This window comes from Larimichthys crocea, chromosome I (assembly GCF_000972845.2).
Source record: "Larimichthys crocea isolate SSNF chromosome I, L_crocea_2.0, whole genome shotgun sequence".
In the NCBI taxonomy this organism is placed as follows: domain Eukaryota; kingdom Metazoa; phylum Chordata; class Actinopteri; family Sciaenidae; genus Larimichthys; species Larimichthys crocea.
The window spans coordinates 27,409,326-27,435,072 of NC_040011.1; the positions used below are offsets into that span (position 1 = coordinate 27,409,326).

At 39.9% G+C, this 25,747-nt stretch overlaps 1 protein-coding gene and 1 long non-coding RNA gene across 4 annotated transcripts in view; one reads left to right on the forward strand and one right to left on the reverse strand.

Annotated features, from left to right (window-relative positions):
- The window catches only part of LOC109142945 (uncharacterized), a 126,599-nt gene extending 121,732 nt beyond the window's left edge, over window positions 1-4,867 (forward strand). The window contains exons 2-3 of the long non-coding RNA XR_002043100.1: window positions 3,958-4,076; window positions 4,795-4,867. This is a non-coding gene — a long non-coding RNA (uncharacterized LOC109142945). The remainder of the gene's footprint in view (window positions 1-3,957; window positions 4,077-4,794) is intronic.
- fgf13a (fibroblast growth factor 13a) overlaps window positions 1-21,381 on the reverse strand; it is an 85,165-nt gene extending 63,784 nt beyond the window's left edge. For 2 of the 3 annotated variants that reach the window (XM_019278403.2, XM_010736596.3), the window contains exons 1-2: window positions 19,177-19,855; window positions 18,774-18,936 (exon numbers count right to left, since the gene is read on the reverse strand). In XM_019278403.2, the coding sequence (XP_019133948.1) occupies window positions 18,774-18,822 (49 nt within the window). In that variant the 5' untranslated portion in view covers window positions 18,823-18,936; window positions 19,177-19,855. Of the gene's footprint in view, window positions 1-18,773; window positions 18,937-19,176; window positions 19,856-21,141 lie in introns of those variants that run through there. The other variant, XM_010736597.3, reaches the window with a different exon arrangement.
- Between the last annotated feature and the right edge of the window lie 4,366 nt (window positions 21,382-25,747).

The following is a 25,747-nucleotide window of genomic DNA, read 5'->3' on the forward strand; positions in this document are numbered from 1 at the left end:
TAAATGTATCGCCACTCTATCTACTGCAACAAATCTTAATTCATATCTGAAGAGTCAGTTATTTAAAAGATTTAAAAAGGTCGTATTTCTTACAAACAAATGACCTTTGGCAGTAAAAGAGGTCTAAATATAGTCACAGTCAAGCTATGTAACCCCAAGAACCTAATTCCTTTTCTGACAAGTCGTAGAACCACTTCTTCATCCCTGCACCTGTCACACCTCAGCACCTCAGGGGTCACCCTGAAAACAGCACCATAACCATATAAGATAAGGCAAATCCTACAGGAGCAATCAACACCACATCACTCCATCCATCATCATTCTCCTCATCCTCAGCATGCCTCTCGGGCCTACTCGGTGCCCTGCCCCCTGACCTATGCCATAAACAGGTGTGATGACACTCTGTAGGAGCCAAACTGCGAACATGGCACTTCAAGGCTGAGAGCACGATGACAGTTTAGCAACCAATCAATGCCTTAGAAAAATCTGGTTCTGCAGTGCAACAAGTGACCACAACCTTGGGTTTGGCTGGTGGCACTTGCAGTGGCATCTGGGTTTTACAACAGGCCAAAGGGACTGTGTGTGCTGATGGGATTGCTGCAATTAGTCTTCTGACCTTGGGAGAGTGTTAATGTATAGACTAGAAAGGATATTCTCTGTGTGCTTTGTTCTCTTGTTTGGACTGGCGTACTGCCTCCCACTGTTAGACCGGGTTCTTTCTGATACATATGGACACACATTTGACCCCTTAACGTCTTCCCATCTGCCAACCAGTTTGATAGGGACCATGGCCAAACTAGAAACAATTGTAAATTTAACCTCTGCCATTTTCCATTTATAAATCTAAGGGAAATCAATCACAATTAACTACGTTGTGCACAACAGTCAGCCTTCCATGGTATTTATGCTGCAGCATCAATTGTTTTGTCTTCTTTCTCCATGGGAGGCAAAGAAATTGATGGAAAATGTATATGATCAGGCCACCACTCCTCATCTGAATCTATGATCAAACACTCACTATGTATTTTTCAAGATTTAGATTCACTAAAAGAGGCAACATGGACCCCAATTAAATAAAAGTCAGTATTTTCTTCTGAGCAACTGAGATGTTTACATGCTTTATGTTATAAATTTGTCATTAAAAACAAAAAACACACACACACACACAAAACTACTGATTCTTTTTTCATCTCTTTGTCATATTCAAATGTGACTCCAGAAATAGCTTATTGTCAGCTCCAACCAGTTTAGCTCTTACTCATGAATAATTCAGTGAAAAATTTACAGGTGCGAATGATCTCATCCACACACTCCTACAGTGCTGCATGAGAGGCGACAAAGATGCTAAAAAAAAAGAAAAGAAATACACCATACATCATCATACTGTATGCATACATCCACAAATGCATATGATTTTCAAACATGAGTGCTCATACTCTACGTGTGCTATGTTACATATGCTGAAGGGAGTGTGGGCCACTCAATACCGATCCTCCATTTACAGACATACATGCTGTGTATTACCGTACTTAGAATATACATAGGCTAGCCTATAGCCTACATTATGACCTAGATGGGAGAAAGGGGGGCAGCGAGGAGACTTAAACACTTTTCTCTGTCTGCTGTCTCAGTGGAAGTGTAAAGCCCTCCTTCTCCGACACACTTAGCCACTTAATGGGGCCTAGTCGGTGTGTTTGTGTGTGAGAGAGAGACACGTTAATCCTACCTCCCCTGCTACCAGCACCACGACCACCTCACCAGCTACACTAGGCTCAGACAGAGAGCATGCTCATTAGAGTCAATTGTCCAACATGTGAGCCTGTGAATTGACAAAAGGCTTCATGGGAAATCGGCTGCTGAATTCAAGCCTTTATAAAATGAGCTGAGCGGTGCAGGTTTTTGGGTACAGAGAGGATGTGAATTGTCATACCACGTAAAAAGCACAGTCCTTTGGAATAACTTCTACTTTGCAAGGTTAAACTGACCAGTTTGAGCTTAAGTGGACTGAGTAACTGGGCTAGTCTGATCTGATCTAATCTGGGCCGGGTTGTTCTGGGTCTGACTGTTGACTGTCCCCTGCTCAGCTCTGCCAGTCTGTACCCAGAGGGCCTGTTATTTTGGGAGCTCAGCTGAGAAGAGATGACAACATCATGGACTGCTTAAGCTGCTTACATTTCCTCAAGCACTCCCAGTGCACCCTGGGATCTACACCCTTGTGTTGCTGCTGTCACTGTTGCTCCACATGCACTGATTGCATGTTAACAGGCATTGTGTTGCGTGTGCACGTGCAGAGCATTCAGGCACACACATTATAAGAAAAAACATTTTTGGTTTAGACAACAGTCACATGGAGTGATGTCACAGGGAAGCATGTGACTACATGATGAATGTGTGCGGATCAAGCAGAGTCCAAAACATCAGGACAAGTCAGTGAAGCTTGAAGATGAGAGAATCCCAGAAGACTATAGAGAGGGGTGAGATGGGGTAACTCAGAAGTGAGGTGAGGGAGGGATGTGTGTGTGTGTGTGTGTTTAAACAGAATGACAGTTTTTATATAGAGAGTTTTTATATTATTGGAAAAAATATATAATCATTTTGCATTATTAGATCAAAATTTACTGCAGTTTTTTAATTCTAGTGCTCTTCCAGCAACCAGCCCTGACGCAAACAGCACAGACAGGCCACTGTAAAATTTCTGGCCCAGGATATTACATTTGACAACATAAAATCTCAGTTGTCACTGAGGGAGGAAGAGGATCTGTGTGTTATTCTGAGTCCAATGTAATGTAAGTCAGTTGAAGTAAAAGTGATTAAGTGTACAGGCAGAGAGATTTAAACCCTTCCTAAAAGGGGAGTACTTATGTTCTGCTAGAAGTAGTTTGGAGTAATGACAAAGTAGCATGAGAAAGGAAAGATGATAGTAAAGAGTCTAGAGGAGTTTATTGAGGGCTGCAGAAGTGGGCTTGTTACTGAAGCATTTAGAGCAGAAGGTGATATTTCTTTCTCTCAATAAACTGTTATTGGAATGCACTTGAATGAGGCATTAACCTTTCACTTTACCTCTAACATTCACCAAAACTGCAAGACTTGCTGTTGTTCTGCTCCCAAGAGCTATGTATGTAAATGTGTGTAACCCTCAGTCACCCAGGTAATGCTGAAAATAAGAGTGCATTCCTTTTTTAACTCGCCTGGCTACACAAGGGGTTAAATTTAAGGGGAGACAGACAGTGAGATCAGTCGCAGGTTATCCGTGCAGACATTCATCAGCATTCAGTCTGCTGCTGGCTCAGCCAGCATCCCACAGCACAACATGCTTCAAAGTAGGAGAGACAGAGAGAAGTGAGAGGGGCAGAGAGAAACCCACAAGTGCAACCCTGCAAGACCACATGCATGGGACTCTGCCATGCAAAGGCATACATTGGCAGTCACACAGCTTGCAAAGGAGGATAATCACGCAGCTGTGTACAGTGAGTGGGTGCTCACATTTGAATATTTCTGTATTTTATCTTGTGGGAATCAAATGCTACCTGACTTTAGGTTTAGACACACACTATATTTTGTTTTCATCATATGGGATATTTCTCTAAAATAATGACATCAAATGATGATTTGATATCCTATTGTCCTGTGATGTTGGGAGTTACCTTTCATGTGCTGTGCCTTGAATGAGAATGAGCGTGTGTAGGTTATTCTGCGTGTTACCGCATGCTGTGATTTCATTTACACTAGAATATTCACGCTACAACACAAAACTGCATCTGCATGCAAAGGTTTATTTAAATGCTCGAACCCATGTGCATACATTAGACACGCAAATAGTTTTTACATGCTATGACCATGGACTCAATCAAGACATGCACACACTGACAGTTTGTTTCCAATAATGTCTCCAGAATAAGCTAAAATTACCTGACTGCTCTCCTTTTCCCTCCATGTTGTGTATTAAATGACCTGCAGAAGCATGGGGGCCCCTCAGCAGCCTAACACTACCCAGACACAGCAGATGGGAAAGCCATTAGGTGTATACAAGCTCACACAACGCCTGCCGCCAAGGGTATGCTTTTACACAGTCTGAGGTAAGGGTTCAAAACACTGATCCTTCAAAATAAAAGCTCGGACTTCACTTTGCATTGTTATAACTCAGGTTAAACTCATAACACAGGTTAAAGATGAGTCTTTTCACCCAGAACAGAATTGGGATGCGTTGTGTTGATACAGTTTAGTTAAATCAATAAAAGTTATGTTTTAAACCAGCATTAAATGTGCCTTTATGTAGTCTGGTCCATGCCAATAACCTACAGCTGTGGTCAGCTTCAATTCAGTTTATTCAGGTCCAACAGTGACAAGTTTTAGGGCAGAGAAATGTCCATAGAAACTCTTCAAAACACTTTTCAAAACACTGCAAAATAATCTTTCATTCTGCCATTTTTCATTGTCCATCTGTGTACACAAAATGTTCTAGCCATTGTTTTGCCAAAATATGAGTAAATAGCACTGCTTTAGTGTCACTTTATTGGCCTCCCCAAGCCCCACCAGCCATTTTTTGGAAGAACTATGAGTCTTTGCAGCATATTGAGCATACAGATGGACAGTGAAGAAGTGGATTATGCTGTAGGAGTGTGGTTTTATGAACAATTCTATCATGATGATGAATCATTTTTCCACAGTGAAAACTTCCTACCATGGGTTTGCATTCTAATAACTTACTAACTTACTTCTAAATGTATAATTCTAATAAATAAACCTCAGGGATTCTCAATTCAAAGAAACCTGTGTTGTCTACAACCTCCACAGAAACCTTCAGAGCACCCACACAACTGCCTGTTAACAAGCCCAAACTGGCAAGATTCTGCGATGTGTACGACAGCCTCAGTACTGCCTGTTAGAAAATCTGCCCCATCAGGTAATATTTCTTCCGTTTTCATGCTTTCATCTCCCCTTCAATCAGCAGGCAGGGTGCCGTGACACAACCGCTCATTAGTAAGCAGCAGTGGGCAGGCAGAGATCGCTTTGCAAAGACAAACAACTTAATTAGTGGCAGCACAGCTTTAATAAGTTCAGCTCAAAATAGTTAGAAAAAGCGGGTGAGAAACATTACATTGCCAGCACTGTAATTATGTCTGGGCTAGATTTGGATTTCACATTTAAATGATAGGGCACAATGGTTGTGGCTGAGGTTTACTATGTTGTTGGTATTCTCCTGGATGTGGTGTCAACAAGCCAATGAGTGATGCAACTGTTTATATTATAATAATGTGATGGTAATGAGTTTTAAATAATATGGCATCTTTACTGAGCATGTGTACACACAGACAACCCTTATGTGTTAGTCACACAAGCAACGATTTGCATTTAAATCGTAAAACTGTGGGACTCAGAAGATGTGTGCACCCGCACCTGTGTGTGTGTGCACTTGTGTATTACAGACTGTGTGTGTGCTTTTGTGTATGTGTTCATGCTCCGACAGTTAGGAGCAAAGAGAGAAAAGCACTATGCTTCCTGTACACTCCCAGCTTTTTTATCTGTCTCAAAATCGACTACAAAGGAGAGCAAACACAGAGATGATTGAATAAAAACACTTGTGCACCCTTACACACCTGCACACGCATGCAAATATATACTCCGTCTGCTGGGGTTTCCAGATTTATTCAGAGCAGGATAAGCAGAGTTGCAGCAGCAGTCTTCAAATCTACCGTGCGCTGGAAATATATTAACCATTTTGTCACCATTTCACTGTCCCTACATGGAAAAGTGTAGCCTCAGATTAACCCAGGGAAGATTTGCATTGCATCTTTCATTCAATTTGCGCTCACAGGCTGCTGGTAATTAGTGTCTAATCAGTAAGGTAGTGGCTAATTACGCAATCAAGGACTGAGGCTGCCTTCTAACATACAGTTCACTGTGGTGTATTTGTCTAAAAACACTAAACTTGGAAGAGAAATTAAAAGGAGCTGTGTTAAGATACAAATTAATATTCCAAAACATTTACAAGATCACAGTTCAGCTGCACATGAGAAAGGAATATTTGGACTTTTACTATTCATAAAATTATTGTGAAATTAATGCAATAGGAGCCAAACCATAAACATCTCAAATTTTCAAACTGTGAGGCACAGATACTACTTGACAACATGGTCAGCAGTTCTAGGCAACAGTAGTGGCTGTCACACAGCTCATGGAGGCTCAATTAAGGGGTACTTTAAAACCCTTAGCGTAATATAAAACACTCCTTCAGTCACGGCTCAGACCAATCTGAACACACAGACATGATACACTTATATTTAGATGCTCTTTATAACCCAGAACTTGCCAAAAGATCAACACATTTTAAAATTTCTTCTTCAGTTCCAGTAATCCAGTGATGGTCGTCTGCACATACACTGCAAATAGGAACAACTAAAAAAGAGTTCAGCATATTTTTTATGGTGCCAAAATGTAAACAAATGTGCCTTATGAAAAGAAGTGAAAAGTTTGTCTGATGCAGGGGCCCGAATTGGCAGATTTTGAAAACCTGTAATCGAAGATAATGAAATGCACTGGCATAATAATTCACAAAAAAAAGAAGATATTTGTAAGTCAAATTCACATTAATGTAAATCCACAGGCTTTCATATGCTTGGAAAGTAATGTGGCACCATTAAGTTTAATGAAAAAACCTGCTGAGCCAGCAGCCTGTCGCAGCGATTAGTGTGTTGGTTTGGATTCCAGCGCGAGTCAGGTCACTTGCGGCAGCAGGGTTAGTGGTTATCGCAGAGTATGCAGCTTGGTTAGCCTGCAGGGTAAAAGGAACTTGGATACTTCCAAATGTGTGTGTGAGTGTGTGCGTACTGTATGGTACGGTGGGTATTACTGAGGCCATGGCCAAGACAGGATAGAGACCCGGAGCCAAAGACAAGAGACCGGTAGAGCAACTCAGATGAGACTGAGCAGCCATCTGTCCCTCAGAGCTTTGCAGCGTGGAATACTGGATACCCACCCACCCACACAAATGCACACAAACCCTACACACACACACATTATACACAATCCCCCAATGCATTTAGCTGATGGAGACAATACATTTGTGGAATAGCATGCTGTAAGCATCTCGCTTCAACACTTCCTGAATCTCCAGAATTGGTCGCTGCGCTGGATCTCTGAACACGAAACATCCCTCAGAAACCATGAATGAATGAAAGAATGAATGGATACATTTGACAGTGTAAAATCAATGTCCCTATTTTGTTTGAATGATAAGAGCTTTTGGAAGTCTACTAGCACAGTAAAGCATCTGTTTTGTTGATGCAGTACAGCCATTTTCATCTGCACCAAAAAAAAAGATTGTTGGGGGATGGGTAGAGGACACAAGCTTGAGGTCCTAAGCTCCTGATGGTTCAAAGAAAAGACACAATGAACAATGTTAAATGACCTGACAGACACAAATATGATTTTTTGAAATTCCTTTTCACTTCCCTGTGTCTCACAACTAAGAAGTGCTTTTGTTAATGGATGAGATGACTGATGTTAGAGCAAGTGTGAGGACTGCCTCCACACAGTGTTAACAACACATTCTGTTCATCTGAACAAAAATGCCTACAGGGTCTGTAGCAGACACACCAACTGAAAATCAACCCATAACTGTTGCAGTAGCATAGATGCATAGACGTAACAACATTCATGGGCTGATATTGTTAGAGGGCCTCCAACTCAACACTTGCCATAAAGAATCATACAAAAATATCAAATGTCTAGCCTTACGAGGGTGTGCATGTTTTCATTTGCGTGAAGGCATACATGATTATGTGGAAATGTGTCAGTGCGTGTGTGAGTGTCTACAGACGTTCACATTTCCTAAATTAAAAATAAATCCATATGTGGATAAGATCACAACATGTAAAGGGTATTCTGCAACAAAAAAGCTGTCAATTCATTGATTAATCAGTGTAAAGAATGTCCAGAGAGGGAAAAGAGTTCAGTGATATAAACCAGAGAAACGCATTTTATTTGTGTCAATCAACTAAATGATTAAGGGATTAATTGATACTTTTTGTACTACACACATACACACCCAGAATCATACATACATGCTGTATATAGATCTATATGTGTACAGTGCAGCACACAGAAAATGATCACAAACACACACACACACACACAAACACAAAAGAAAGAAAACAAATCTGTGCTATAAACAAACACCAGATGCCTTCCATTCTCAGAATACAGCCAAGTGCAAAGAGAGCCCTGCAGAATGCTAAAGCATACACTGGCAGACCAGACAGAAAAGACATGATCGTTCACATATAGACATTTATATGAAAACCTTCATTTATACAAGAGCCACTTTGTACTGTGCTGGTTTCTGGGCACAAGATATTTCCTTCTTTGTCAGATATGTTCCAAAGGTTGCCATGATACAAAGGTATTTGTGCTATGAATAGTACAACAAAGATATGAAAAAAGAGACATAAACAATGTGTGTATTGTGTAAGGCCGAGGAGAACAACTGACCACTTGATTGCACAGCACACCAAACACAGGGACATTGCATAAAGGTCAGGAATACAAGGATTGGCTACTCAAAGCTATTGGGTATTAAGCAGGACTTTATTTCTTGCTCTTTACAATATGGACTATTTCTGAAGAGTGTACTAGAATCAAACTAGAATCTGAAACAAAACTGCTACAATTACCATAAAATATATTAGTCAAGTACCAAAGAAAGTCAAGAAATTGATGCAATTTAACTGTCCCTGTCTAAATTTTCCACTGTAACCTTTAAGCAAAGCTGAAGCGTTTTGTCGTTACTGCGTGTAACCTTTTCATCTCGCCTACAGCACTGTTCATCTTCTTTATGGTAGCCAGTTCTGCTATTATGGATTACTGTTAGATCACTGACTGCCATCTCTCTCACTCCCTCTCACACTCCCTCTCTTTGTCCCTTTGCTTCTCTCTCCATCCCCCTTTCTTCTCTCTCCATCTCGTTATCTTTCTCTCCCTGTACTGCAGTGTAGGCAGAGACTTGTCTCCTCTAATTACACTGAAAATGATGTGATCATTCACCACAGAGGATCTCTGATGACATGTGACAAAACAAAAAGAAAAGTTTCTCAGGTAGGAATCACACAAGGTCTATTGGGTGCGAGGTCAAGTTAAGGTTTGTGGAACTACAGTACGAGCGTACAGTGTGTTTTCAACCATTTTCAAAATACAAGACCAACTATTAAACCAAGTATTATTTTTCTCATTCCATAGTTTGTGTCAGAGATGTGTGAAATGAATGCTTATGCTAACAGATGTTTATTGTTCTTACTTGGTGTTTAGGTTGGAACGTGCCTCTCTGGACAGTTGGTATGTATGTAGAAGCATCGCTGTGGCTTTCAGCATAAATCCACAGAGAAGTTTAAGTGTATCTTTGCAGAAGCATAATTCCAGTCTTAGCCTGGTCAAATCAGGGTCATTGCAGTTGTTTGTGCCCACATGATCTACAGTATGTTAGTTTACTCTGCCAGAGAACTAAAATGATTGCAGAACTGTTTTCTGATTTTGGAGATGTATCTTGGAGGTGAACTTTTTGATTGGAAAAATCCACTCAAAAGACTTTCATATTGAGAAAAAAAAAAGAAAAGAAAAGAAAATCTGAGTTAATATCTTGTGACATTTGGGACAAATACTACAACAAAGTGCTGTCATATGCCTCATACATCATAAACACAACAGCATGCTGTTGCATCAAAACACCAAACCACAGATAAACTCAGTGTATACCATTCCATCTGCAATGCCTACACCCCACCACACACACCTCCATCCCCTCCACCATTACCACCCCAGAGGACCCCCCATTTACTGTTGCCTTCCCAACCTTTATTTCCTAATCAAACGTGTCTCTCGATACAGACATATTCTCTCGGGCTCAGAGCATATGTTTGTGTGTGCACATGTGACGGTGTTCACAGAACTGCAGCCGCAGCGCATCAAGAGCACATGTAGGCACCTTAGTATCCACCCCCCATGGCTGACGACTCCTGTGCTTATTGGGGCTTTGTTGCCGTGGCAGCGTCTCATTATGTAAATGATGTGTCCCTGATGAGAAGGAGGCAGGCGCAGCCATGATGTTCACTGCTCCAGACTGTGTAAAATTGGCTTCAGGGACCAGTGAAGGATCGTTGCTATATTTAGCAGTCATCTTAACAATGTCTTTCTTTCCCATTCTTTCTCACATCCTCGAAACAGAAGGCCCACTCACAGTTAACACTTGCTTCGTTATTTTTGCACAGTGAGTACTAAAATATTACTGAAATCAACACACGTGCATATAAAGGCACACACTCCCATTTAATTCCATTTTTTAGAAGTTCACATTTACTACTTCAGGGTTTCATAAACAGTCATTTGAGTGACTGTGCACCATTTTATCTGAATTTCTTTTATCTTCTTTTCCCTGATGAATATTTCGCTTCGACTCTACCATTCCATCCTCTTGTCTTTATCAATGCTGAATGAATGAGCTTTCTCTGAGGAACAGTACTAATGGCTTTCTGCTATATATCATCTTTCATATTTCAGCTCAAGGAAGCCAATACTAAGTGCCTTGGTCATTCCATACATTAAGCGTAGCCTAAAGACGCAAATCTATAGAGGACATAAGATTTTAAATGAGGTGCACTTATTTCTTTTGACCCCTTCTCATCTATCTATCTGACATTCATAATAGTCTTTCAGCTGTCTCTAAAGATGTCAGTGATTATGTTCATTTTCATCAGTGTGGACCCGTCCTACCCTTCAGTCAAGACACCTGGAAGCTTGAACAAAAACAACTTCCTGCATCCTCAACCTTCACTCTAGAGACTGTGTCCATATCTGCACTGAACCGAAACAGCTATTTTGAGTGAGTGACCCAGAGATCAATATGGTCAATGGTATTAACCTCCAGAGCGTACACAGCTTACTGAAGATAGGGGGCTCTGTCAAGACCTTAATTAATGAGCAATGACTGAAATTACTTACTCTTGTTCAGGCTTCCAACTCCTGTTTTATAGAAACTACATAATCTTGTCCACCCGACTCACCAGCTGGTTACATAGCAACACTCAATCTTATCTCCTATACAAATGATTTTATATGCAACTATTTGGCATTAGCAACAACATTTTGGGGAAAACTTAATGTCACTGCAAAATGTGTGCTGCACATATTTTGCAGTTGGGTATTCCTGTAAGTTTTGCATGTTGCAACTAAGATATAGTGCAACTTTAGTAAAAATTGGAAAAAGAGTGTGGTCCATTTAGGAAAACCTATACACATCACACTACTCCATACATTTACACTGAAGCACTTGAACACTGATAGCACTTTAATTTAATACACACATTCTGGCCAACATTTCCTTTACCACGAAACCAAAATAGTCGGATATGAATGGAATGAATGAATAAAAAAATTCAACAATTGCCCTAATGCGGGTGTCCAGGTATGCTGTGCTATTCCAAATACTGTATGTCTGATAACTGAAGAGCTCAGCTTTAGGAAAATATAGCTTCCATCACAGCTTTCATCCATTTTCCCATAGTTAATATTTTGTCCTGTGTCCCATTGTTGGTTTGTGTAATATTCACTGAGACAGGATTTGGACAGCTTATCTTTTTATCTGCAACACAAACAAAATATTCAAATGCAGTTTTTAGCCAGCAGCAGCACTTTAGAGACACGGTGCGCCAAGCACAGATGTTAAAATAAATCCAAAACAACTATGTTTAAACTTGAGCCTGCTCTGCTCACTCCTCACTGTCAGCGTGGACATCATTAGCTGAAACTACTGGCTGCTATTTTGTTTGTGATGCCAAACACTTCGTTCGCAGTTTCCAGGATTTTTTAAGAAAAGTTGGGCGTTTTTTGACATTTTCGTTACCCTGAGCACCATAGGTTACAACAAACAATTACCAGCCTCTTACGAAATACCTTTATTTAATCTACCAGTCCATCAGGTCAGCTCAAGACTTCTGTTCTGCTTTCCACACTGATGCTTCTTCTCATAGGCAGTGAGACCTGCTGAGGTGGAACACTGATGCAAGCTGATGTGAGGCCCAGTTTGTAACTTGCTTGTGAAATGAGCTGCAGGATTGGGGAAGAGCAAGAAGCGGGTAATCCTGTTAACTATTCTCTGCATGTGTGCAGAGGCGATGGTGGTTTGCCGCTCTGATGTCTTTTTGGTGAATCATTGCTACAGAGACTACAGCCGTGCTCAACGTTAAGAAACTGCCAATCACTAATCTGCATTCTGCTCGAACCAGAAGCAATCATTTGCCCTTACCACCAGCACTACAGAGGCCTGCTGGCCAGTTAGACGCTGTCTCCCAGGCCTCCTGCTCTGTTCCAGCCTGTAACTCCTGTTTATTACAACTGGTCCAGCCTTATCGCCTCCCTTTCTTACCCTCTCCTTAATCCCCTTTATAATTTTCACCAACTTTAATTAGTTCATGTCCAGAGCAACTATTAATCCTGAGCCTGGTTTAAAATACAGAATCCATCAGGCCATAAAACCTTTCTACACTACATGATTTTGAGACCTTGACTTTTGCTCCAAAGTATTTCACCAGTGACGCTCAGTCCAGAAAACGCCCCTCTCTTCAATCTTTAACTCACAATATTTCTCTGGTTTTCTACTGCTTCAGGCTGGTGGCAACGTATCACATGGCTTCTACAGTGACCTTGGCGTGCTGTAATTGCTTCTGTGACCCCTTTGTGCCCTCAAACCCTCCATTAGGTCTCTATAGTATTTGCACCAGAGCTGCATGAAAAACTTAAGTTAGGGTTTCACTTTTTGCAATAGATTTGAACAACTTCCAACAGTGCAACAAGCCATGCCTTTACGAAAATACCCATTTGTGTTTTAGTTTTTTCAGACCTTCAGGGGTGCTTTATTGTGTTCAGAAACAAACGATGAAGACATCTATGGTATTAAGCTCCTGTAGAAGAGCATGTGATACATGCTGTTCACATTCTGATAGTGAACTCAGGGTGGTGTGAAGGCCTACAGACAAATGAGTCAGTGCTGCAAACGTGATCAGTTGAACAGATGAGCTCTTTCCTTCATCTGTAACGTGCTTACAGCATTTGATCTACCACAAGCCCATTAGCACTCAGAGTTAGATTGTCACACGCCTGGAAAAGGTATTATACATATGGGGATAAATTCATTCTGTTTGCCATTTGTCATCTCCTCTATACAAGGAATGTAAAAAAAAAAAAAAAAAAAAAAAAAAAGATACTACACAATGTCAGCAGTGGAAAGGAGAGCAGATAAAGAAACACTTAAGGACCATTTTCTACTGATGTCATCTTTCCAATTTAGCAGATAATAAACCATTTAAAAACTGTCTTGTCCTCTGCTTCCTCGTTCCTGCACCACATGAGGACTGCCAACCTCAACTCTGCTTCCAATTATTATAATTTATAGGGTTAGTATGTCCCATATAACTGACGTCAATGTAAAGCCTAATGTGACATAGTTTTGAATATGCAGTGAAAAAGTCACTCCACTCTGTGGTGGGACATTGTGTATTGTTCAGGGCAGTTTGACAGACACACATAGCCACAATTATGGGGGATTATCTTTAGATGGGATTAATTTCCGTAGCTGGGAGTGCATTTCTGAAAGTAAAATTGCAGTAATCCAAAATCCACAGGTAGTAGATAATCCCGTACCTATTTGTCAGAGTTCTAATCTGCGCCGAAATACACAGAATGCAGGCATAGACATTAGATTATTATCATGAGCAATGTTCAGCATGAGTGGGCCACAGATAAATCTGAAGATTATTTTATTACTTTTAATTGCAAAACACAATACTAGATGTAATATAGATGTAATATTACTTGTCCCACACAACAACTGTGTCACTAATACATACTCGAAAACAGATTTTTTTAAATTGATTTGTGAGATTACACTGGCTGCTGTGTTTGTGTATCCTAATGTGTGTGAAACAGCAGTCAGATTCAGCAGACGGCCAGATGTTTTAACATTCATGGCCATTTTGTTAACAAGGATTAAAACCCTTCTGTCCCTCCGAGTGACAGTATTTAGAGAGCAAGCCAAATGACATGACCAAATTAATGTCTGCCATGAGGTGTGTTACTACATCAAGCAGAGAGGAAAAAAGAGAAGAATAGCAAACCAGTAACACCAGTGACGTGTTTTCATTGCTTCCGTGGCCTGGCAAATTACAACCAGGGGCAGCCATGTTCCACTGAGAGCACAGCTCATGAAGCCATTCACCTCAGAAGATATGCAGCTCTCTGGATTACCAGCAGCAAGCTGACTAATGCATCAGAACAGTCAGGTATTTAGAGATTTTAGGGGCAGAACACTTCTGGCAGTAATGACGTAAGAGCGTGACCGGCGTGATCTATTTCGGAGTCGAGAAAAATTAAGAGGATGATAAAAATGGATTATGCCAGGACATGTTGGCAAATAAATATAACCACTAATCAATCAACTAACCACTTCAAACCTTGGCACAACAGAGTGGTTGGCATACTTGAGAGAACGCAACTTTCTTCTCAAAGAAACAAATCGTACAAAAGCCAGTGTACAAGTCACAGGGCACCGCGTGTCATTCAGAAACCTAAGCTGACAGAGGAGTTGAAGAGAAGGGCTCTCAACATTCCCAAACAGCGATCAGTGTGCAAGTCAGCGATGGAGAGTGGCAGATCTCTGATGCGAGGCGAACCAGTTTCCTCCAGGCAGTGTGGCCGGATCTGCGTCAGTATCAGGAAAGCAACTGACAGGGAACAACTCCACCATCCTGACACCACAAATACTTCCAGAAGAACATGTCCTCACAAACCCCTGTGTTTTTACAGTTTGACTTTTTGAGTTTTTGTTGTGTTGAATATATTGTTTTTATGTATTCAATACTGAGTTAAGTCTACGGTTAAAGGAAAAGAGAACATACCACATTTAAATACTTTTTTACATTGGGAAATCAAGTCATACTGTGTTGTCTTTACGCCAAGTGAGAGTCTAAAATGTTCACTGTTTGGATTATACAATCACTAAGAAGTATATAAATGAAAAAAATGAACTGAATATAAGTAATAGTATAGAGAAAAAAATAATAATTTTAAGCTGACCCTGTCAAATAGCAGAAAATCCTTTGAGCCAGCCGGGTTCAAGATTTATTTTCCCAGCATTTTCCAAACGTTGGGATTAGAATTTGAGGACCCCTGCATGAAAATCTCCTGCATTACTAGTTGAGCTCACACACCAATGTGACTGCACAAGAAACTGGTGTGTATTGCTGTAACCTGTCAACGTGTGGGATGCATACATTGACTGCTGGTCACAGCTACAAGCAGACACTAAGTAACTTTTACTCTGCAAACACGTTTAATGTATTTTCAATATTATTATATATTATTCTTTTCTAATTGGTAACCTCACTTCTACAGTACTTAACTTAATTCTAGTAAAGTACAAGTACTCTGATGGCACATATATTGACAACATATGAGATTATCCTATAACAATTAAACAATCCTCTCTCAAACACATTCAAAAGGGCTTCTCTGAGATCCAACCATTAGATCGAAAACACTTTAACAACACTATAGACAGCGTGTGGTCTCTGATTAGAGCAGGTGTCAGTGTTGTGGAGGACAGAGCTGCCTGCATTGTGATTAATGAAGCAGCTCCGAACTCATCTCTGGGCATCTATTGATTCAGTTCTGTGGCTGGCCTCTGCTGAATTAATCTGCCTGCAAATATGCAAGACTTATGCCTTCTGCTCCGCTCGGACCTGCAATTGGAAGCAGACATGAATCCACTGGCTGACACTCACACCCGAGAGGGAGGTCTATCAATGAAATGTGAGGAGAGTGACAGAAGTCCAGTCAAAGATCTTTTGCTTAAGAGATACATACAGGAAAGTGATCATAAAACATGTGAGCCTTCTTAAACTGAAAATGTAAAACTATTAGTATTAGAGTGTATTAATGTCATGACACCAGATAAAGTGGAAATATGTGCGTAATTCATGCATAATGCATCACCACAGGACTGCTAAACAGGAGTTCATCTGAGTTTACAGGGTCTGGAAAGTTTTAAAGCTGAGAGAGTATGTACGTCACACTTCACAAGGACAGGGGGAAACTAACACAACGTGATTCACTCGTGTTGATATTGGAGCTGTGTTATACACCACCTCCTTTTACCCCACAGTGTCTCACTCTCTGTGTCTATGTATACTTTCTGTTTTCACATGTACTGCTACCGAATGGACTGTGGCCTTTCTGACTTAAACACAGAGGTGAGAACAGATTACTGGCACTCATCAAGCAAAAGAAAATACCCTGAAGTGACCAGAGGGCGAGTTTGTACTGAGGTGCACAGTTCCTAGTATGATTACTACTGGGACTGCCATAGAGAAAATATATTAATTCAATATCATTTTATTTAGAGTGAAGTAACTCCTGAGACTTTTCTTTCTATCTACCCAATTTCTGTTCTTTTTGTCTCTATAAACTCTTGTGGAGTTTCTAAACCTGTTGTTTATTTTCCAAGATATGCTGTAGTTATGGATTATGTTGATCAGAGATCAACTTTAGTTGAGTGTACACGTTCAAAGAACTTCATGAGGTTTTCGAACTGAAAGTCTATTTAACAAGCAGACACAAAACAAATATAATTATGATTGCATTACATTTATATGTAATTTTAGCAGTGTGGTAGATTAGTAGAGACAGTTGAAACACTTTGGATTGCATACTCTAAAGTGATGCGATTAAATGAGAGGAAATGGGGGTATCACTTCTGTGGGCCAACAGCTTGCAGAAAAAAAGCTGTGGAGATGGCAGGTGCTTCCGGCTTTAATGGACTGTTTCTCTGAAACTTGCCAACGTTGGCAGTGTCGGAACTGATTTTCCCCGTGCAATTCACTGCTCTTGTGCCAGTCAACTCTATGATGGAGGGCAGCTGGCAGCAAGTGACCCTCTCAAGTGATGCAGATAGTGAACTGCAGTTTTGTTTTTTTTGTTTTTTGTTGTTTTTTCTCTTCCACTCTCTTAAAATTGGAAGGCAGTCGGGTCACAGCAGCTTTTGGCTTTCGGCTGTGCATCTATAAAACTAGACCACGCTTTGCTGAGCATTCTTGGTGAAGGTGAAGATGTTTTCATCTCATCTGAGAGTTTTTGAGATGGTACTGCTCTCGGGCTTAAATGAGTCAGTCATTCACACATGCCATTGATTTCCAACGGGAGATGAGAGGTTGAGTTGCTGCGGAGGTTAATCTTGAAATCAATTCTTCTGAGCATATTTTGCTCACTATTGTCAGCACATGTGCGGCTATCTGTCCTGTAACTGCTCTTTTCCTTAAGGTTTATAGGTTAGTTTTATTACATATATTTGTCAGTACAGTAGCTTCTGATGTAAATAATAGAATACTCTTGTCACACTAGTTCATTATACATTAATAACTGGTCTGTAAGCTGCTTGTAATTCTGGAGGATAATAACCTGGCCTATAAATGAAATAAACTAAACAAACAACTAACAAAATGTGTCTGCACACATGCTGTCTTTAGTGCATGTCTCTACAGTGCCATCATTACTATATGTATCGCTTATAGTAACATCAGCAGGGCACGTCATCACTTGCAGCTGCAGCTGCTGCCAAAATAAGCCAATTAGGTTTATTGATTTGTTGTGAGCACCTTAAACAGAGCTGGGCAACAAGGAGACCCAAATGAATTGCTATAGCCTACTGTAAATAAACCTTTAAGACTGCAATGGGCAAACTGCCATGATGTAAAAGCAGGTTATTATATTACACTCAGGAAAACCGTGTTTATTCATGGACCATAAAAATATCTTTAAGCAATATAAAGCCAGTATCCCAATAAAGCCTAAAAAGACAACGCACCATGCAATAAACATCTGTAAACAGATTTAATGATGCAATAAAATTGCGTCATTATTAACCACCATGATTTATTTATCATTATTTGTAATTGTTTGATGGATTAAAAAAAAAACACGAGCACAAAGACAAAGGTGCAGTAATGTGTGTGCCGGTGCGTAAAGTGTCGTGCACATCCCCGGTGCAGATGGAGCGGTTACAATGATTAGTCCCGCCAGGTTTCTCTGGCAACCCCGTCTCCGCTCTCTCTGTGTCCATGGCAATAGATAGGCAGTTTACTTCCTTTATGTTGAGAGCTAAATGGTGGGGTTTTCACGCCATAGGTCATAAGCTCGTGACCGAAAAGGCTCCGCGCGTCATGGTTGTACAGATGTGATGAGAATGTGCGAATCAGAGTGCGAATAAGGTGCGAGCGAGAAACACAAAGGGACATTTCAACAGGATGCCAGTGACACAATAGATCATCACTGTCATCATTTTCACGTTATAATGTATAAAATCATTTTATTTTACGATCTACAGCACTATACTGACCTGCAACCTTTTGATTTTTCGCTTTTGTCTAAATTTTTCTCTGTTTTTGTTGGGTTTTTTTGACGATCACCAAGTCAATGCAACTAAAGCATGTGATCTGAAACCACGTCGTGCAGCATATAGGCCTATAGCAGCAATCTTAGATCTCAAAACAGCAATATCCACATGCACCATGCTGTGAATGGCTCACCAATCCAGTGGCTGCTATTGTTTTCAGTCTAACCTCAAAGGGTGATTTGAGCACCATGTAGGGAATGAATGGGCGCATGGTTCGCTTAAAAAGAAAAACCCTGTGCTTTAGGGTTAAAGCGGTCTATGCAAGGCAATGCTCGCTTCTTACCCTTGGAAGCATCCTTGTCTTCTTTAGGCTTCGCCACTTTTCCGCTCATAGATCCCAGTTTGGATGTGTAATTCCCGATTTAGACAAGAATGGAAATCCTTTTAATTGCTGACTGTCCTCAATGAAATCGTTCCCAATGGTTTCAGGTGCTGAGATAAGGATTCTGTGTGGAGAGAAAGAGAGAAATGTTCAACAAAAACCTCCCTTTTTTATAAGACAAACAGCAGCAGTGCCATGTAAGGAGACAATGGGGTCGTGGGAGCTACTCGGGAAGGTGTTTATCATCAATGAAAAACATCCAACTATTGGTGATCTCTGGACACACTCGCACGCCACACGACAAAGAGCCCATAAGGTTCCAGTAAACACCAAGAATCAGCCATCTCTGCAAGCTTGAACCCACCTTATCTCCTCCACGCTTTCTGCTACATCAATGCACATTGATGAAAGGAAATGCTCCCACCATGAATCCCGTTATATTGCATACAAAAAAAATCTTCTGTGACAAAAGGAGAGGAGTAAAAAAAATAAATAAATAAATAAATAAAAAGCTGCGAAATGTAGAGCAGGGTTTTTTTTTCTTCTCTCCTCTCCCAGAGGTTTTCAATCAGCGCTGGAAAAGAAGGTCAACACACTGAACCGTCCTGTGTACACACACACCCCGAGAGAAATGCCATTCAGTGGATCTGGTGCGTCTAAGGTTTTCTTGTCTGAGGCTTCTTTTTTTTTTTTTCTCCTCTGAACGCTCGACAGGCAGAATCAACAGGATCCACAGAGAGAGAGGAGCGCTCCCCCCGTCACAGCGCAGATTCACACCGTGGACATTTGTTGTCGTCGTCGTCGTTGTTGTTGTTGTTGTTGCTCTTGTTCTTGTTTCACTTCAGTATCTGCTGCCACGATGAAAACGAGCTCCATCCGTAAATGCAGACAGTGTGTGTGTGTGTGTGTGTGTGTGTGTGAGCCGTGTTCTCGACGCGGGGGAGCTTTAAATCAGGAGCTGGAGCTGCATGGTGCACACCATCTTTGCTGTTGCTCTCATTCAGTTGCCTTTGCAGAGCTATGCGTCACCTCATTCACACACAGCCTGCGCATTTTCTGCTTATATGATCCGAGCTGTCTGTTTTTTTGACTTTTGTCAAAATGCAACAACTGGAGGACAGAAAGTGTGTGGTAACACTTTATTCGGATTGTCCGCCTACAGGTAGTTCGTGGAGTATTTTTTTTAAAACACTTCAGCAGCTTATTAGTTGAGATTCAACCACTGTGGACGAGGTCTGGTTAGGTTTATGCACAAAAAGTCATCTTGGTTAGAGAACTGTCTTATGTAGATATCTAAACAGCAAATTCAAATACTCTAAACTATTTGTAGACTCACCATAACCATAACCATAAAGTGTTGCCAAATCTAAAACATAAATCAGACTAAATATAGATTTATTAGATGGTTTAACAGGAAACAAAAGTAAATTAGGCTCCAGCCTGTAGCAATCATGTGCTACCCTGTTTATAGTTTATAAAGTTTATAAAGTATCTGCTGATATACACCAATATTATGTAAAACTAGACCACTGCAGCAAGAGAAAAACTCATCTTTATGAATATTACAACTTTGTTCAGTTTAAGTATTAAAATGCATCAGGTCTAACATTTCCCCAAAGTTCTCTCATTGTACACTTAACTGGTGAAGTCAAAAGTGGGGCAGCAGACGGGATTGAGACTGCAGTATCCACCTTAATAAAGCCTCTTTGTCATATACATGTACATTATAAATAAATATATTATTGAACCCCTTTTCCCTAAAAAAAATGTAGGTTTTCCCATCATTGTTCTCAGTTTGTGTAGGTCAGAAGTTCAGAAATGTTCAGGTGCATCAATGGAAATCATCAGTGGAAAGCAGCACATCAGACCCTCCTGCAACTATCAATTGTTTTGTTCTGTTATCAGATCTCTCTTTAGGCAGTAGCTTCACACAACTTCATTCATCCTTTGTGGCGTCTAGCTGTGCAAAAAGTTTTGGTTTTATTTGCTTAGATTTTGCCGTTTCTGTTCTCAAGATTAGTGTTGTCACTCCAGCACTGAGAAGGTGAATTGAATTTCATTTGTGAACTTTACAAAGATACATTTCCAGAAATAGTCTTTTCTTTTGAAATCTTTTGACAGCACTTTCTGCAGAGTATCAAGAGAAACTTTTCTCTCAAGCTTTACTCTCAAGAAAAGTTTTGCAATAACAAAACAAACAGGATCTGTGTCGACGTGATGCCTCAGCAGCTCACACTGACATCTTTATTGGCTGATAAATGAAAGCTATTCTGCACAGCATGTTGGTGTTCAGGTTTGATATTACAGCTTAAAGTAGTGGGGTGCTTACCTGTAAAGATGAAGCCTAAAAGTCAAACTTCATCCTTCACTTGGAATCGCATTAAACCATCCAGTTCCAGAGTGCTGAGTGAGCAACACTTACAGCCACAAATCCAAATTGTTGTCACTATAATAATTATAATTCTGAGTAAGTAGTCTTGAGTATTAACTTTATCAGCCGTCATTCAGAAGTCCCAGTCCAGTCCCAGTCTGATTTGCACAGGCTTTATGTCACATCTCTTAGCCCTGCAGGTCTGTTAGCACTCAGTGGCAGCAGAAGAAAAAGACCTGCGGGTTCAGGGTTACAAGATCTATATGGTTGCTATTTTTAGAAGAAACAGGACTCCTTTCAAACTTTCTTCACATGCTCAAATCTTCCTGAGACGTTGAAGGCACACTGTGGCCTGTTTGGCCTGATTCACAATGTGGCTCTGCCTCAAATATTCAAATCAGTAGAGTTTTAGAAACAATTTACTGTGTTCAGTTCTAGTATCTATTTCTCTGTTGTCACTGAAATGCAGTTGTAATCTACATTAAGTTTCATATTTTTGTACTGTTTCATGGTGAATGTTTCTGTCATGAGCCATATTGTAAACAGTAGACTACATTGTTAATGTTGTTGACTGAATGCAGGACACTGTTTATTTAGATCTTTACTATGTTTCTGGAATTTATTTAAATAAACTTCAAAGACTGGATTAATATCCGTTACCATCGTCAGTTTCCTGATTCCATTTATGTCTCTTAAAGTCTCTTACAGGACTAGCTTCAAATGTGGAGGTACTGCACAATGTCTTTTTCCAGTATAACCAAGACTGTTTGAAAATTAAGATTTATTTGAAGTGAATAGTTGCAGTCAAGATTTCTGATTTAATTATAGATGTACAATTTTATCTGTCTATTATTTTACATTTTATCACGCAAACCATTTTACTATAATTCTGCTAGGAGAATGAGATGCAACCGTACTTTGATGCTCACATGTTTCTTTGATCACCATAAAAAGACTGACACACAAACGACATTTTGCTTATAAGGACTGGGACTACATTGATATGCTGATTGACAGTGAGATAGACCATTCATTTTATGCAGAAGCCTCTAAGTCTGTGCATATATTTTTTATTATATGTCTGTTGCTGAGTATTGTTATTCTACGTTTGTTTCTATATATAGTTAACAGATGATAGTCTTCAATCTTTGGCTTTTCTACTAGTCCTAGTGTTTTCTTGTATTTCTTTTTTTCATAATTCCAGTTTGGAGATACCTAAGTCCTTCTTCATGTGCCTTTTTATTGTTATTTAATTAGAATTTAGCATTTACCTCTAGTTCCCTCTGTTCAGACTCATGTTTTGGTGGAAATTTATTGATTTATTCTCTTTTCCCTGACTATTCATTTGCATTTACTGACAGTGAGAGTGTGCATGGTTATTATTTATGATAGCGGATATCTTAGCACAAGACCAGAATCGAGAAGACTGTGAATCGATAGGAGCTGACCACTCAGTTGAGAGGTCAAGGAGGTTACACGTGGGGGGAAGAAGGAGGGGGACAATGACAAGATGTCTACTGTGAATACATAACATGAATATATTTATTCAAATATGTATCGCAGCTATTGTTGGTTGGTTTCAGCCAGGAGATATTTTATAAAGAGCACATACATTCTTGTGTGGAAATGAGGTACATCTCTGATTTAGATGTGCATGTATGTTGGGAATGAGGTATAAAGAGCAATGGTTAAAGTGAGTGGAAATGTCAGTGGCTTGTGTTCCCACTGTGTCCGTGGCCTGTGGGCCCCTTTGACCTTTCCAGCAGGGCATCGCTGTGCAGTGTTAGACATATTCACCCCAAGCTTGTTTAAAGCAAAGCCCTGCAGCCCGGTTTTTACAGCACAAACAAAATTCTGACTCAGTCTGTTGCCTCTGATGCTACATCACAGGCTGCATCACTTGTTTGTCTGCTGATTGTAGGACTTTTGCTAGAAAAATGCATCATCACCATAAGCTCATGCTGCCCCACATACATACACACATCACTCATCAAACTGATCTGTTAACCATTTACTGTAACATACCAAGCTCAGCAGCTAGCTCCAAGATTTATAAACCATGAACTGAGAAGAACCTCTTGATCAGAACTGATTATCGTACTGTTATTTATCAATATTCAGTGCTACACCAGGTAGCTTAGTGTTATATTGCTAATTAATTAATGTTTTATAAAAGATGAATGTTCTTATGAGAGGCATGTTACAATAAATGTGGTATGGTGTCTACTCTGGGTTACATATTAATGTAAATTCCACAAAGTGTATACTATTTTTACTGCACAACTCTTTCTAAACTTAAAGATTTATACTGATTTACATGGAAATGTTAGTCTTTGTTTCTCTTTAGTTATTATTGTAGCATGCATGTGCACACAGCTCTTTTTTAAATAAATAAGCAAATTTAACAAAAATTCAGGACATGTTGATCTTTTGACAACATGGTGCCTGTGTTCCAAATCAAATTATGCACTAAAGCTATTGTGGTCAAAGAGAATGAAGTGAATAATGGTAACATATTTGAATTAATGAATAAACAAAATATTAATCACAAACTGAATCAATGTCTCTCTGATCCATGCATAGATATAATATTTTAAGCCTTTAAGCTTTTGATTGAGAAAAGTTCTTATTTTACTGATGTTCATTTTTTCCACCCCCTGATTGCACGATTGCACGGCCTCGTCGCAGTTCAATTATTTCATTGTATCATTATTTCTTTAAAGAGATATTGTCTTTTAAAACTAAATTATGTACAAGGAACTCTAATTTATAAGTAATAATACGCTTTTGGGAGCTACAGCCCAATTATTTAGTTATTCTTTAGTTTTAAATATTTATCATGGCAGTCCATTCAAAATCAATTTCCAATCACATGGATAACAACCACACACCCTAACTGAGCTGAATAAATCAGTTGTACAGGATGACAGACTAACACTGGACCAATAGCAAATGAGCTTCTTGATTTGTAACTTGGCTGGACTGAAAATCACCTAAGGTGATATAAATGGAGGAGTCAGTATGGGTTCTAGGAGGGATCAGTCCTAAAAATCATTCTGTGGGACAGGCGGTGAGTTGTTGGAGGGTGATTAATGCTCCTTTATTGTGCAGCAGGGTTATTCGTCTGCCTCTGATTGTAGGTGTTAGCCTGATTCAAGCTCTGAGTGTGGCTGATAAGGTAATCAGGCTGGTTCTGTTACACAGGCGCTGATACAAGCTGGAGGTCGAGGAGTGTTTGCAGAATTTGTTTTTGTATGTTCAATGATCACTAAAAAATCTTCTGTCTCGCTCTCAAAATGGGCAAAAAAGGATATGAATCATTGTGACATTTACTCTTATTAGAGAATTGCAGGTTTACTAATTGTAGATTAACTGATTAAATTGCAAATTTGCTCAAATAATATAGAAAATGGAAAAGTATAGAAAATAGCGTTGATACTTTGGAAGTTGTATCTGTACATTATATGCAGCATGCAGAGGTCAGTGCCACACGTGTTAGGCATCAACAAAGCAAATAAGATATTCACACTTTGTCATCATAAATTAATAGATAAAATTAATAATTTTAGAGTAGCAAATGCAGGATAATAAAATCCAAGGACTGAAAAATAAAAATAAAGGCTGTCCAAGTGTGTGTGTATTTGTGTCGCCATGTTTATGTGTTTCCATAGGCTCGCACATAAAAATGATGGATTTTTTCACACGTTACTTGTAGGACCTGCTCATTTGTCTCTGAGCTGCACAGAGATTGCACTGACATCCGGTCCAAAGGTCATAATGGGGTCAGCAAGTTATTTCATGACTAAAAAGGTCAGGGTCGAAAGGTGTGATGTGATGCCGTATTTCTGTCATGTCACCCTATAACACACTACATAATTGACTTGACCGCTCCACAGATAGCATTTTTATATCTCTGATGTCACAGAGTCAGGCTATATTTCAGCTGTGGGACAGATGATCTACATGTATTTGGTGCAGTTGACACTGTGCCGTTTACTTCTGGTGATAAAGTCTTCATCAGTCCACTGGCAGGTGAGTTATCAGCACCTGAAGCACATTCTTCTGTGCAAAGAGTGCAAAGTTGGAATTGATTTATTATTATGAAAAGTACATTCTACCTATTTTTATCTCATTGGCTTGGTGCAGTGTAGCTTTTTGCAAACTCATTTCTGACATTCTGCTGGAAAACAGTGAGTTTCGTGGGCACTTTCTGACCAGGAGGGATAGAAGCTCCACTTTTCATTAACGGTGGCTGAACATCCGCGAGCCGGCAGCGTCTGTCAACTTGGCTGCATCACGGCTCATAGAACCACAAGCTCTCATTTCTTTGGAATAGTGCTGTGTTTCTAGGTCACTATAGGCAAGATGAATAAGTACATATAGTCATGAAAACCCAGGTGCTTAATTCTAATTTCTAATTGTTGTTCTTAATTTACCTTAATTCATCCCACACCTGTACATAAAGAAAACGGTTTCTGTCAAATAAACACACACCTATGAATGATGCATTTACGGATTTAGCTAAACCTATGAGCTAATTAGATGAAGCAGTATTGGGTCACTG